A 14,921-nucleotide genomic window follows, 5' to 3' on the forward strand; every position below is an offset into this window, starting at 1 on the left:
AGGGGAGGAAAAAAGGGGGAGGGATCCAGTGATGAGCAGTACAGGAGATGTGTTAAAGGGAGACTAAAGAATTGACCTCCTCAGTTTATAAGTGTTTATAAGTGATATAGACTTCCTCTGTTTTTTCCCCCCTATGAAATCTTAGATAAAATCTAGATTGCTTTGATGTAAGTGAATTCTTCCCAGAGAATGGGAAAGAGATGGTGTATCCTGAGTCAGAGTTGGCATAGAGTAAGAGTAGACTGCATGTGGAGATGTTTGACATCTGGATTACATATAATTAGAAGGAAAAATGATAGGACTTAGTGATGGATTGGGAGAAGAGACAGGAATTTGACAATGAGATCACTGGTGACTTTGGAAAGAGCTGTCTCTGTGAAATGCTGAGTACAGAAGCCAGAACAGAGTGAGTTGGAGTGTGAGTGAGAGATGAGGAAAGAGAGCACATATAAACAACTCTTTCAAGAAGCTTAACTGTGACTGGAAGAGAATTTAGGGTTAGGAATTTTTTTTTTTTTCCAGAGTGGTGGAACTAGAACTTTGTTTGTATATTGATGAGAAGGAACTCTTAGACTGGGAGAGTTAATGATGTAAGAGGGGTTGGCTGATGTAATGGAATGAAGTACCTGAGAAAGGAAGAGGGGAGACCCATAGCACATGTAGATAAAGGGAAGAGAAAGAAGATGTGTTGATACAGGTAGGTTTCTAGTTTTGGTGGCAGGTATAGTGGCATTGTTTACGGGGAGCTGCTGCTTTGGCAGTGATGGCAAATACTTTGCCCTTTGCCGCCCTACCGTCCAACACATCTTCCAGTGTTAGTAAAGTCTAAATTATTGTTGTTTTCTTTGAAAATACAGAGCTTCATTAGTAATTGCTAACCTTGCAAGGGAGCCAAGACCCTACACTAAAATGAGAGAGTTGTAGAATTTGTAGCTAGATATGTAAATATGGGCATTTCAATAAGTTTACAGTACTGTTTGAGATCTATATGATATAACCTCAGCTATATGGAACATTGTAAGGTTCTAGCTTCCCTCATCTGCTAATCTCTGTGTTCCAGAGATTAGCAGATGAGCAATTGCTGATCCCTGAACATCCCCTATTACTATTTCATGTATACACCATGCTGTGCTATCTCTATGTACCATGCTGCATTCTCTTCCCCTAACCCAATTCTTTAAGACCTAGCTCAAATGTTGCCTTCTCCATGAAGCCTCTGTAAAGCAGTAAGTAACTAATTCACTGCACTTGATTTCCTCTACCATGACATGAAAAAAAACCTATAAAGTTCAGAAATCTAACCTGTATATTCTGAATCCTGAAGGGTAGGCTCCATGTTTTATGAATCTCTTTATCACCAGATGATACTTTCTGTATAGTGGATTTTCAATAATCATTTGTGGAAATTAATCAGTGCTGAATAGTTGAGGAATTATCCTATAAGCACCAAACCTTTAAAAATTGTAAACATTCAGGATGATGATCTTTCTAGAACTTTATACATATTTTTTTGACTTTCTAAAGTAAATTGAACCAAATCGAACCCTCTAGGGAGGTTTTAGGGGACTCATGATTCAGATGCTCAAGTCTACAGATACCCTCAGAGTTCATTGAAATGTATAAAGATTACTTACCCTAGTGCTGAATGCCTTAGCCTACTGGGCTTTTGTTTTATGGACTTTTTAGTTTTTCATCTCCCTCTGCATCTGATTTTAGCAGCTATTCTTCCTCTTTTCTAATCAGATTAATCTACTGATGAATCTGTTTGGAAAACAACATGCTTTAGAAATGAAAGTAAGAATAAACTGTAGAGGGCTCTTCTGGGAATAAGGCTTGCACTCAGGTGCACGGACTCCTCTGTTCTACCCATTCACTCCTTCAGCACCTCTTGGGGGTCAGCACTATAGTAGGTGCAGAGGCAGAACCTTATCTTGTCTTCAAGGTGTTCAGGGTTAATCCCTTTTAGCGACTCAGAGCCCTTTTTGTGCTTCTCAGCTATATTTCAGGTAATAGTTCTTTTTCTTTTATTTTAGGGTTTGGATGATGCATTTTGCATATGAGTATAAGTAAGAAGGGTAGGAGTTAAATAAAGGGTCTTGTTTTAGCCTTCTGAATTCGGTCTTATATGGAATGGTAACTAGAATTATAAGATTTGTTTGAAGACCAGAGTTACAAAAAAAAAATAAAGACAATGAAGTGTATGTCTTTTCTTTTTCTCTCCTATAGGAAATACAGATGAAGCGGACTGCAATTGAAGCTTTTAATGAAACAATTAAAATATTCGAAGAGCAGTGTCACACACAAGAACAATATAGCAAAGAATATATCGAGCGATTTCGCAGAGAGGGGAATGAAAAGGAAATTGAACGGTAAATCTACCAAGTACACTAGTGAGACAAGACTTCTTTTCTTCCACAATAATCTCTGCTGTGTCTGCTTTTACCCCTTAAACTTCACAGTCCTGCCATATGGAAATACTTGCTTTTCCCAGTAATAGCACCAAACTGAATCATCTCTCTTCTGTGTTCTTTCTCTGTCCTCCTAAACGCTAACTCCTACTCCATTAGGACTCAGCTTAGACATGATGTTCTCTAGAAAATCTCCCCTGATTCCCTAGACTGGTTTGGGGGCTTCTTGTCCCTACCCCTACAGTATCTGGTCCCGATCCCTACTATAATAATTACTGAGTGTGCCACTCACTAAACTGTGAGCTTGTTGGGAGTGAGGATGATGACTTATTTCCCTGACAGCTCCAGCACCTGTTATGGTGCCTGAGGTCATAGTGGTGCTGATTGAATACTGAATGCTGATTGAACTGAAAATCAACAGCAGCAGTCTGAGAATAAATTGGAGATGGAACAAGACCATGGGCAGGAAGAGCAGCCTGATTGTTGGAAGTGTCTGCAGTTTCTGTAGTCATCAAGTTAAAAGATGGTGAGGGCCTGAACCAGGGCAATGGCAGGAAAGGAGGGGGAGCTAATGGAAATGCTGAGGACTTAAGGCCTGACCAGGAATGGTAAGTGTGGGATTAGTCAAAGATTATTCCTAGTGACTAAGGAATGGTGTCATCCACCAACATAGAGAGTCTGTGAGGAGAGTTTGGGGTTGGAACCAATGAGTTTAAGGTTCCTGTGAGAACCCAAATGGAATTGTTGGAAGGGCTGTTGGATTCGGAACTCAGGGCACAGAACTGTGTAGGTGATGGTAGATGCTGAAAACGAGATTACACAGAAAGAATGCGCAGCCTGTTGAAGTATTGGATCTGGCAACTGAAAGGATATTGGGAAACTTTATTAAAGCAAATTTAGTGGAGTATTAGAAGACTGAGTCAGATGACAGTGGGTTAAGGAGTGAAAAAGTGGGTAATAAATAAAAGTGAATCATAAACAAGGAAAAAGCAAAATTATTTCTCGCATCGACACCAAAGTGTTGGTGAACTTCTGTGTGCAAAAGAATAGGGCTGAGTGTTGTGGGGCCTCGTTGTTGAAACCATGGGCTTGAATTATGTATTGACTGTTTACCAGCTGTGTGACCTTGGGTGAGTTTCTTAATTCTCTCAGCCTGTTTTCTCCTCCATAAACTGTGGATTATATCTTGTTGAAATGCCGAGAGAATTAAATGACACACACACACACACACACACACACACACACACACACACACACGGTACAGAAAGGCATGTTTGTGTGTATGTATATATCTTGGCATATGCTGTCAATAAATGACAATTATTAATGAAGGAAAAGAAAATAACTTGTACTGTAGTTGCAAAGGGAGGAAGAGTAGCATGATGAAGTTTTGATAGTAATGTAAAACTGCATACTGAGGGATAAACGAGTAATGTGGGCACTTGTTGCCGTAAGGGTTCAGTGCAGAGCAGAACTTCGTGCTCCAGAAGCTTGTCTCCATCATCTAAGGACTGCTTCCCAAGATGAACCAGGCACTGTTTAGTCCTTTTACGTGTATTATCACATTTACCCAGCGAAGGCAGGCACTGTTGAGGTACCCAGAAGAGGAAATGAAGGCACAGAGAAGTTAACTTGCTCATAGCCACACAGTAAGTGGCAGGCCAGAGATTCCAACTTCGGTGGGCTGACTGCAAAGCCATTGCTCTTAGCTGCTGTGTTGTGTTACTGCTTGATGTCATACACACAGTTTTACTGGTTCAATCATGGCTTGATCCAGGACCCAAACAAGGTCATCACGATTCTCTCTCATACTCTTTTGGCTCAGTTTTTCTCTGTGTGGGCTTCATCCTCAGGTAGGCTTTCTATATAAGGTAGCAGATAGCAGCTGGGAGTCCTACAATCACATATGTAGTAATAGCTTAGCAATTCCAGTGGGAAAAGAGAATCTCTTTATAATCGTTCCAGTGAAAGTTCTGGAATTGACTGTCATTGAGTCAGCTTGGGTATTTTTCCCATTCATGAACCAGTCACTGTGGCTTGAGGGTAGGGATAGGATGGAATGGAATACTCTTCTTGGCCAGGCTGGGTTGTGTGGAAGTTCACCTCTGAATATGAGACGGGGACAGGGAACCCTTACCTATAGGGACCATGAGGGTGCTATTACCAGAAGAGTGGGAATGGGTATGGGCCAGGTAAAAACAGCGATGTCGACCACGCTTAAGATGTTAGGACTCTGCTCACACTATGGAACACTTCTGCTTGGTTCCTATTTTAGCCTTAATTTGTTAAATATTTTCACAGAATTATGATGAATTATGACAAATTGAAATCACGTCTGGGTGAGATTCATGATAGCAAAGTGCGTCTAGAGCAGGATTTGAAGAAACAAGCTTTGGACAACCGGGAAATAGATAAAAAAATGAATAGCATCAAACCTGACCTGATCCAGCTGCGTAAGATTCGAGATCAGCACCTTGTGTAAGTAGGCTGGGCCTGGGTGGGGGGGCCACCAGCACCAGGTCACTGCTGGCACTGGAAACGTTGGAGGTAGAAGAAGAGATTTGTAATTGAGAACTGGCCAGTGAGAGTGTAAGAATGTAGGAAAGCATTCCTGTTAGTAGCAGGGGTACCACAGGCTACCTGAAGTCAACGTGTGGGAGCAGTGTAGGACTCTAAACTGTACAACTGCCTTGGAAATGCCAGAGGGTGGCTGTGGCAGGAGCAAAGTACAGAGTCATGTTTGCCTGAACCACAAAAGCCAGAATCTTTGGTTCTATACATAGTAGAGCCACAGAAATAGAAATTATCCCTCATGGGCACAGGCACTGACACCAAGAATGCAGGGCCTACAAATAAATATACAGAAAAATATATTAAAGGTTTTTATATTTAAGAAATGAAATTCTGTAATTAAGTAATAGAACTGTGTCAGTAGCAGGAATGAAAGATAATTTGACCTGAGGAGTGAAACCCAACTCTTTAATATTATGGAAAATTATATCATTTAGCTAGATATAGTGATATTATCCAAATATAGATTGAAAGTATATTATCAGAACAAATTGTGTGGATTAGGTTTTGAGGACCAATGACTGCTTCAAAAAAGAAGAAAATCCATGAAAAAGGAAACTCTATTAGGTTTAGTTCTAGGTAATGAATAGACTGTTACGAAATATGTTTATGGGTGACTTTAATGCCTGTAAAACAATTCAATTCAAACTCTTGGCAGGAGAAGACAGAGTAAGACCTCTGACTGGGTTTTCTCTAGATGTCAGGGTCTTTGTGTGACAAAGGGAGAGCAGATAAAATACAAGCTTTAAGGTTGGAATAGTGGCTGTTGAGTTTCAGTAGAGGCAAATTTAAGGTGATTGTTTTGGGGGCAATTACAACTATAGTATGTTGAGTAGTTTTAATAACACTGCTCTCCAGAGATCATTTCAGTTTGCTATTGTGGTTCCCCCAAAAGTCAAGCAAGTACACGTAGCATACAGAAAAGCTTTGAAAACAAGGTAAAGGAGATGCCTTTTCCTGAAATCAGATTGTGTCTGTTCTTGGAATCCTTATATGGTTCTGGTCACATATGAAGCTGAAGAAGGGCCCAAGAAGTCTATGCCATAGACCACAGGAATGAATGGAAGCATGTCTTTGCCCTGGAAAGCAATATTAAAGAATATACCATCCCAAGGAACATGAATAAGTGTGGCAAATTAAACCTTGAAAGTTCCTTTAACGAGTTATGTAAACTAAATATGAAGGAGAGTTTAGATAACATCATGCATGATAACCAGGATGTTTAGGGAGACGCGGACAGTCATTACCTCTTTGGGAAGGGCTTCAGGGAGAATAGTCGAGTGTTCCATAGCCCATGCTTTGATGGTTCTAACAAACATAATACTAGGTGGACTGGATCTGTTCCAATTTTGAAACTGTCTAGTCAGTCCTAAAGGAGACTGATTGTAAAACGTATGCGTGAGGACATTTCCCTGACTTCCCACTGCACATCGCCCACAGGATTTTATGAGATTCTCTGCTGAGATCACTGTGTACTATTTCTAGAAAGCATTCTTGAATGCTTAAATACAGAATTTCATTTCTTAAGTAGAGAGTAAAATTTTTTTAAAATATAAAATCCTTTAAAATTCCTTTTCAAAAAAAGGAATTTGGTTGTTCATGTAGAATTCTTTTTCATCGGGAGTTAGTTTCCATGATTACCGTTTACTTTTCTTGGTATTTATAAATCTAAATTGATAAATTCAAAATAAAGAATAATTTACCATAATAATACGGTGCATTAATGAGTTTTGAGTACTATGTACTAGGGAAGTTTACAGCTAAAGGAGCTCTGTGGAGGGTGTTCTATTATTTTTTAAAACAACTTTATTGAGATATAATTCACATCCCATACGATTCATCCATTTCAAAGTGTATATAATTCAGTGTATTTATTACATTCACAGATATGTGCAACCATCACCATAGTTAATTTTAGAACATTTTCATCACTCCAAAAAAGACACCATGTACCCTTAACCTATCATCCCCTTATCACCCCATCCGCTACAGCCCTAAACAACCACTAATGTATTTTCTGTCTCTATGGGTTTGCCTATTCTGGACATTTTATATAAATAGAAAAATATAACATGTAGTGTTTTGGGCGTAGCTTCTTTCACTCAGCATAATGTTTTCAAGGTTCATCCATGTGTAGCATGTAGTAGTACTTCATTATATTCCATTGTAAGGATAGACGACATTTTGTTTCACTATTCATCAATTGATAGACATTTGGGTTCTTTCTAGCTGTTAGCTATTATGAATAATGCTGTTCTGACCATTCCTGTACACCTTTTTGTATGGACATGTTTTCAATTCTCTTGAGTATATGCTGAGGAGTGAAATTGCAGGGTTATACTGTAATTCTGTGTTTAACTGAGGAACTGCCAGACTTTTCCATAGTAGCTGCACTGTTTTACATTTCCATAGTGGTGGTCTAGTTTTTTGAAAGTAGTGAATCATTCCTTAATTTATCTCATAACTTAAACATTTTTAAAGTGATTTTTCATTTCAAAATGTCTTATATATTATCGCATTTTTATGTAAGGAGTGTGAAGTTTATAAAATTTGGTGCGAGACAAGTGGAATTCCTCTTTTTCTTAAATCAAAATTAATTTATTCCAAGTTTCCACCTGCCTGGTTATATGAAAAATATTTTATCTCAGTTATGATTAGGGCTCTTCCCACCTCTTACACATACACACACATTTGGATCATATAAGAATGTCATCATGAAGTACTGCCAGGAAACTAGTGGAGCAAAAGTCCCTTGTCCCTCATCACTGCCGTCATTGGGCGCTTCCTCTGCCCCTAATCACTGGGTCCTGCCGTCCGGTTACATAATGCTGCTTCAGAAAAATTCAGAAGTGCTGTTCACAGTAATCTCCTTATTCGACACCAACAGACTCTGCATCGGAAAACCTTGTCCTCCATCCAGGGTGTCTTGTCCATGGGGCACCCTTTTCTGTTACCCCATCTCATACTTTAGCCAGGCTCTAGGGAAGCATAAATTCTCCAGGACTTCTGCTTTAGCTTCAAAGTATTTTTTCCTATTCCCCCCTCTCAGGAACTGGCTAGTTCAATCCTCTTTTTGGAGTGAAATACAGCTCTTTTCCTCTTAGGGGGTGGTAGTTGTGTTGCAAGGCTAATTAGACCTTTAGAAAGGACACCACATATACGTATTTTTTTTCCTACTTGCTGAGTTGGGGACTAGGTGAGGGTATACTAACACAACCTATTTTTTCTCTCTTGGTTTTCTTAAGATAACTTCAGTGTAAGCTATGGGAGTATTATTTTCCCTGTTTTTTAGAAGAGAACCCTGAGGCATAAAGAGAGGCTGGTCAAAACCACACAATTAGTAACAGAATGAGAGTCTTTTTTTTTTTTTTTTTTAAAGATTTATTGGGGAATACTCGGGAACAGTGTGTCTCTCCAGGGCCATCAGCTCCAAGTCGTTGGTGAAGGGCACAGCTCAGCTCCAAGTCCAGTCATCATTTTCAAAAAATTAGTTGCAGGGGGCGCAGCCCACCATCCCGTGTGGGAGTTGAACCAGCAACCGTGTTGTTGAGAACTCTCACTCCAACCAACTGAGCCATCGGCCGCCCAGAATGAGAATTTGGTGTTAGGTTTCCCCTCTGGAATATACTGCCTTCACATGTGATCTAGGCATTTAATCAATAAGTTAAATATGAATTAACATACCTAAAGTTGCTTGAACTTTTTCAAAATCATTTTTAAAAGCTAGTCAGTTCCTGGCATTGTTAATAGATGTTTAAGGACTCAGAACTATGTAGTAGTATTTGAAATGGACTTCTGGAAGATTAAAAAAGTTGCTTATGTGAAAAGGCAGAACACCATCATAGATGGAGGGTAGACCTAAAACATTCTTCTCTTTCTCCTGGATTTTCCTGGGTGTCCTAACATTCCTTGTGGCAGAAAGGGAGGATCAATTTAAAGAGGTTGGTGGTTAAAAGAAAATGAGAACTCATGGTAGCTGGTTAGCTCATTTGGTTAGAGCATGGTGCTGGTAGCACCAAGCTTGCCGGTTCGATCCCCACATGGGCCACTGTGAGTTGCGCCCTCCTTACAAAAAAAAAGAAAATGAGAACTCGAGAAAATGTAGCGCCGTTTGTTTATTTCAAGCTGTTTTCCCAGTGTGCTTGTCGCTTTAATAAAGGAAAGATCCGTTCTTTAAAGATAGCAAAGTTTTTGTGATAAGAGTGTTTAGAGAAGGGTATCAGGATATTTTGCTGATAGAAGTGGTGTTGGAGGAGGGGGTTTGTTACTAAATAAATTCTATCAACATCATGTTAGTTGTTTTCTAGCTTCACTAAGCATAAAAAATGAAATCCAGGTTAACTGAAGGACATGTATTATTGAGAAAGACTATGAAATCTGTATAAAAAAACTTTAAAATTAGGTGTGATGCCAAGTTCTCTACTGTACTTGGGGTCAGAGAAAGATACAAGATGACTTGGGAGTTGACCGTGAAGATTTATTAAAAGCAGCCCACCATCAAATACTTACTATTTAGTGAATAACCTGCTATGTGCTGGCACCGTTTTCAGCACTGGGATTAGCCATGAACAGGACAGAGCCCTTTATTTAAAGCAGCTTACATTTTAATGGGGTAGACAAACATAAACAAGTAAAAATAAAAAATAATGAATTTCAGGCATATTCTATGAAAATGATAAAAGCACAGAGAGTGATTGGGGCCTGCCTTAGTCGGGACACTGAGGGTAGTCCTCCCTGAGGAGGTGACGTTTATGGTGAGACCTGAATGATCAGGGCCTGCTTGGTAGACAGTCATGGTGAGAGAGTTTTATATTCCACTCAAGTTTCAGGCCATCAGCCACCTCAGTGGAAGTAAATGTAATGGTTCATATCATTTTCCATCTAAAGTGTGGCTATATTTTAAAATATTATGATTTGCCTGGTGATGAAATAAATTTGTATTAATTACTCAGATTGCCACCCTGAATTTCTTGTGGCTTGCTTAGGTGCAAAAATAGACCTTGAAATTTTGTTGAAGAATTTTAAACTCACTGTAGTAGACCATACAGGAACTGAGTCCTCTGGCTTAGTGGAGATCGCAAATGTGTGACACCACACTCACCTAACTAATAAGTTCAGGAATAAATGTCCCACTGTGTCTGATTGTAAGTATGTTGTGGTGGTATAACCTTCTAGAAAAGGAAAATGAAAAGTGAGAGAAGTGCCTAATTTCAAATAGCCCTTTGTTTCTGACTTTTTGCAGAAAGTTTAAGGAAAAGTAATAGAGAAACTAGTTTAAGGAAATATCTGGTCACTCTCAGTGGGACTGGGATAAATAAGAGGTTTCTGGACTTTGGAAGTTCAGTTGGCTTGGACGTGTCTACTTTGTCCAGGCAGTTTGCACAGATACTGACACTGGTGTCTTCCCTTTGGCAGATGGCTCAATCACAAAGGAGTGAGACAAAAGCGCCTGAATGCCTGGCTGGGAATCAAGAATGAGGATGCTGACGAGTAAGTTCTCTCTGTGCCCTTCTGTCAGAGGGCTTTGTTCCCATATAAGACATGGGCCTTCTTTATGCTCGCTAAGTGTTGGTTCTCATTGTCAGTTCAGAACATTGAATCAATAACTTTGCACCTCTTTTGAAATGAATTGCCTCAAGAGTACCCTATAAGCACTTGTGTTTAGAGACCTGCCGAACCACATGAAACAAAAGCATTGCTCTTCCAAATATCCATGTGCTAGCTTATTGGATGAGACCTGTGAATTCTGTGCTTGCTGCACCATACCAAGTAATGACGTTGTTAAAAAACATCCAACTAATTGCAATTTCACTTTGTCATTGTGGTTAAAGATTTAGAAGAGAGTTTTATTTGTGAATTTGCTTTTAGATATAAGTAACCTGATTATTAGAATAATATTTTAACATTTAATTTTTAGGACCTATTTTATCAATGAGGAAGATGAAAACCTGCCCCATTATGATGAGAAAACCTGGTTTGTTGAGGATATCAATCGAGTACAAGCAGAGGACTTGCTTTATGGGAAACCTGATGGTGCATTCTTAATTCGTGAGAGTAGCAAGAAAGGATGTTATGCTTGCTCTGTGGTGTAAGTCTTCTCTGGGGTATGACCTTTTGAAAACTTCTGCATTGATTAATATAAAATCAGCCCCTCATAAAATTCAGATCAAATGAATTGAAGTATAGTAATGAGAGCCATGGCTGAGACCATTCATATTGTACAAAGGAACAGTTAGTTGCTTTAGGAGAAATGATATCTGAAATCATTTTGGGGATTTTAATTTAAATGGTAAGTAGATTAAACCCTGCAGTGTTACTATTGGATTTCAGTTATTTGTGAAAAATAATGTGAGATCTTCAATTGAAAAGATCACTTAATTCTTTAGTAGTCTCCTGCATGCCTAACTTGGTCTTCATTGTCATATTTAGGAAAGCTTGATTAAATAGAACTGTTTTTACTTCAGAAGGAAAACTCTATCTAAATTTTGTACTTAAATAGTATTCTGTTGGGGTAGTGACAGAAAATGTTAGGTGTTTTCTGTAAGATGATCTTAAGATTTTGTTTGAAAAAGCCTATTTTCCTTTTAATGGAAAGTGAAATTATGGGGGTGACAAACCATTCCTTGGTCAGATTTTGCCTAAGTGTTACATATATTCCTTAGAAAGGCAAATTACTTCATTGACAAAGACCATACTTAGAGTGGATGTATAGTATGATGGTTATGAGAGCAAGCTTTGGTGCCAGATACACTGGATTTGAATCCTGACTCTGCTACTTATTAGATGTGTGACCTAGGGTAAATTACTTAACTTTTCTTTGCCGAGTTTCTATATCTGTATAATATAGATAATGTCTATTTCACGTTTTTTGTAAGTATTCAGTGAATTAATATATGTAATGTAATGTGCTTTGATCAGTGCTGGCACATAATAAGTAAATGTTATCTACTAATATTATTATGAGAATGATGCTACTGATGGACGTGGCAGAAGTCAAAAAAGGTGACAAAATGATTTTGCCCTCAAAGAAGACAATGTGGTGAGGATAGATAAAAGACACTCATATTAACAGAGTGCTTTAGTGGTCTACCCTGTCATGGAGTCAGAGTTTGAATCTAAGTTTACCTGGCTTCAAAGCCCACATTTCCCTACTGCATCCCACTTCGTTTCACAATTAAATATCTAAGATAAATAGAATCACTGTGAAACAGGTATCAATAGCGTGTGCACATGAAGTACTGTTAATTCTGGTGGAGAAAGAGGATTGGGAGGTTTTGTGGAAGAGATGGCATATGAGCTGGACTTTGAAAGGATGAATAATGGAATATCTATGGGCAGGAAGTGGGGAAAGAGTTGAAAAGTACATTGGAGTATTGTTATCCAAAGATAGAGCTACTTGAAAAACATTTCCTTTCTCTCAAACCTGGACTGCTCAAGTTATCTGAGTGGAAATGGCAGGAGAGGATGGTTCTTGCAGGATTTGAGATCTTTTAAGAATAAAAAGAAGGTAGGTAATAAGTCCAGTGCATTGGTCCCTTACCCTCACCCCAGGTCATAGGATGACAGCCTGTGGGTTATGGATTTAGCTGGTAGAAGGTACTGCCCAGCAGCTCAGATAATCCCTGGGAGACCAAGGAGCATCTTGAATATTTTGGGGAGCTGCATTCTTTTTCTCCTTTCTTTAGTCACAGACTTGACCAGACTCAAGTCCACGGCAGTGTGGGTTTCCCTTGCCTATTAAATCCAATTGCAGTCATATATTGGAATTCACACTAGGATGTATGGAAGCAAAAAAATCAGGGATCACAAAGAGTTCCTTTCACTTGTTTGCCAGCCAATCTGGCTATAGGAAGCCTGCCTACAGTGATCTCCTGATATACTTAGGAGATTTGCTGAAGTGGGAATATGAGTAAGTTCAGTTTTTTTAGGAGACACTCAGAGCGAAATTTAAATGATTATGTAGTAGGAAGTTAAGGCATGGAACTCCTTTGTTTTTCCATTTTAATTTCTGTTAATGACATCAAAAGAAGCTTCAGAATATAAATTGTTTAACTCCACGGCCTTCTCAGGCTAAAGACCTGCAGCCAGCAATGCATGTATTCTACGACATTAGGGAGCCAGGTAGTGAGCACTTGTGATCATTATTGTTGTTGTCATTTGGGATAAATATTCTGGTTAGGGCTAGAACAACCGGACAGATAAAGGAGGAAACAGAAGACTTAACACTATAAAACAACTAGACCTAACACATCTTTAGAATACTCCACCTAACAACAGCAGAAATACACATTCTCAAATACTCATGAAACATGATCCGGGATAGAGCACAGGTAATACTACAAGTCTCAATAAATGAAAAGGATTGAAATCATACAAAATATGTTCTCTAACCACAATGGAAAGAAATTAGAAATCAACAACAGAAGGAAATTTGGGAAATTCACAAATGTGGACAGTAAACAACACATTCCTAAATAACCAATGGTCCAAAAAAAGAAAGGGAAATTAGAAAATACTTTGAGATGAGTAAAAACAGAAACAATGTATCAAAACTTATAGAATGCAGCTAAAGCAGTGCTAAAAGGGAAATTAATAAATGTAAACATTTATATTAAAAAAAGATCTCAAATCAATAACTTAACCTTCTTCCACCTTAAAGTAAAAAAAGAAGAGCAAACTAAACCCACACAAGCAGAAGGAAAGGAGTAATAAAGTTTGCAGTGGAAGTAAATGAAATAGAGTAGAAAACAATTGAGAAAATCAATGAAACCAAAAATTGGGGTGAACAAGATTGTGTAACACCACACACGCACACAAAAGAGAGAGAGGGAGGGAAAACACAAATTAATAAAATCAATATGAATGAGGGGGACATTATTTTAGTACTTCCAGAAATTCAAAAAGATGATGAGGGAATACTATAAACAGTTATATGCCAACAAATTAAATAACAAAACTGACTTAAGAAGAAATAGAAAATCTGTATAGAATTATAGCAAGTAAAGAAATTGAAGTATTAAAAATAAAAATACCCACAAAGAAAAAAGCCCAGGCCCAGCTGGCTTCACTGGTGAATTCTACCAAATATTTAAAAAAGAATTAATACAAGTCCTTCACAAACTTTTACAAAAAATAGAAGAGGAGAGAACACTTCCCAACTCATTTTACAAGGGCAGTATTACCCTGATACCAAAACTAGACAAAGATATCTCAAGGAAACAATGGATAAATGCAGTAGGATTCATCCCTGAAATGTTAGGTTTGTTCAAAAAAAAAAAAAAAAAAAAATCAGTGAACACATCACATTAGTAAAATAAAGGACAAAAATGACATGATTATTTCAGTAGACTCACAAAAAGCATTTGATAAGATCCAACACTCTTTAATTTGAAAACACTGAACAAACTAGGACTAGGAGGGCACTTCCTCAACCTGTAAAGGGTTACCTATGAAAAACCTACAGCTTATAATCATACTTAATGATGAAAGACTGGATGCTTTTCCCTAAGATCTGTAAGAAGACACGGATGTCCACTCTCACCACTTCTAATCATCATTGTACAGAAGGTTCTAGCTAGGGCAGTTCGGCAAGAAAAAGAAACAAATGGCATCCAGATTGGAAAGGAATAAGTAAATTATTAGAGCTAATAAATGAATTCAGTAAGGTTGTAGATCAAAAGATAAGGATACAAAAATCAGTTGTATTTTTATATACTAGAAATGAGCAATCTGAAAGTGAAATGAAGACATGCTATTTATAATATCAAAAATGATAAAATACCTAAGATTGAAACAAAAGAAGTATAAGAGTTGTACAGCGAAAACTATGAACCAACATTGAAAGAACTTAAAGAAGACCTAAATAAGTGGAAAGACATCCAGTGTTCATGGATCAAAAGACTTAATGTTAAGATGGCAATACTTCCCAAATTGATCTGTATA

General features: G+C 38.2%; 1 protein-coding gene across 5 annotated transcripts in view; it reads left to right on the forward strand.

Annotated features, from left to right (window-relative positions):
- Positions 1-14,921, forward strand: part of LOC308500685 (phosphatidylinositol 3-kinase regulatory subunit gamma) — a 75,167-nt gene that overhangs the window by 53,181 nt on the left and 7,065 nt on the right. For 4 of the 5 annotated variants that reach the window (XR_013993764.1, XM_081055898.1, XM_081055901.1 and 1 more), the window contains 4 exons: positions 2,227-2,369; positions 4,710-4,886; positions 10,395-10,469; positions 10,897-11,067. Coding sequence is in view for 4 of the 5 variants with exons in the window: in XM_081055898.1 (XP_080912024.1) it covers positions 2,227-2,369; positions 4,710-4,886; positions 10,395-10,469; positions 10,897-11,067 (566 nt within the window). In the remaining variant the exon portion in view is untranslated. Of the gene's footprint in view, positions 1-2,226; positions 2,370-4,709; positions 4,887-10,394; positions 10,470-10,896; positions 11,084-14,921 lie in introns of all 5 variants that reach the window. The other variant, XM_081055899.1, reaches the window with a different exon arrangement.

This window comes from Rhinolophus hipposideros (assembly GCF_964194185.1).
Source record: "Rhinolophus hipposideros genome assembly, chromosome: 8".
Classification (NCBI taxonomy): domain Eukaryota; kingdom Metazoa; phylum Chordata; class Mammalia; order Chiroptera; family Rhinolophidae; genus Rhinolophus; species Rhinolophus hipposideros.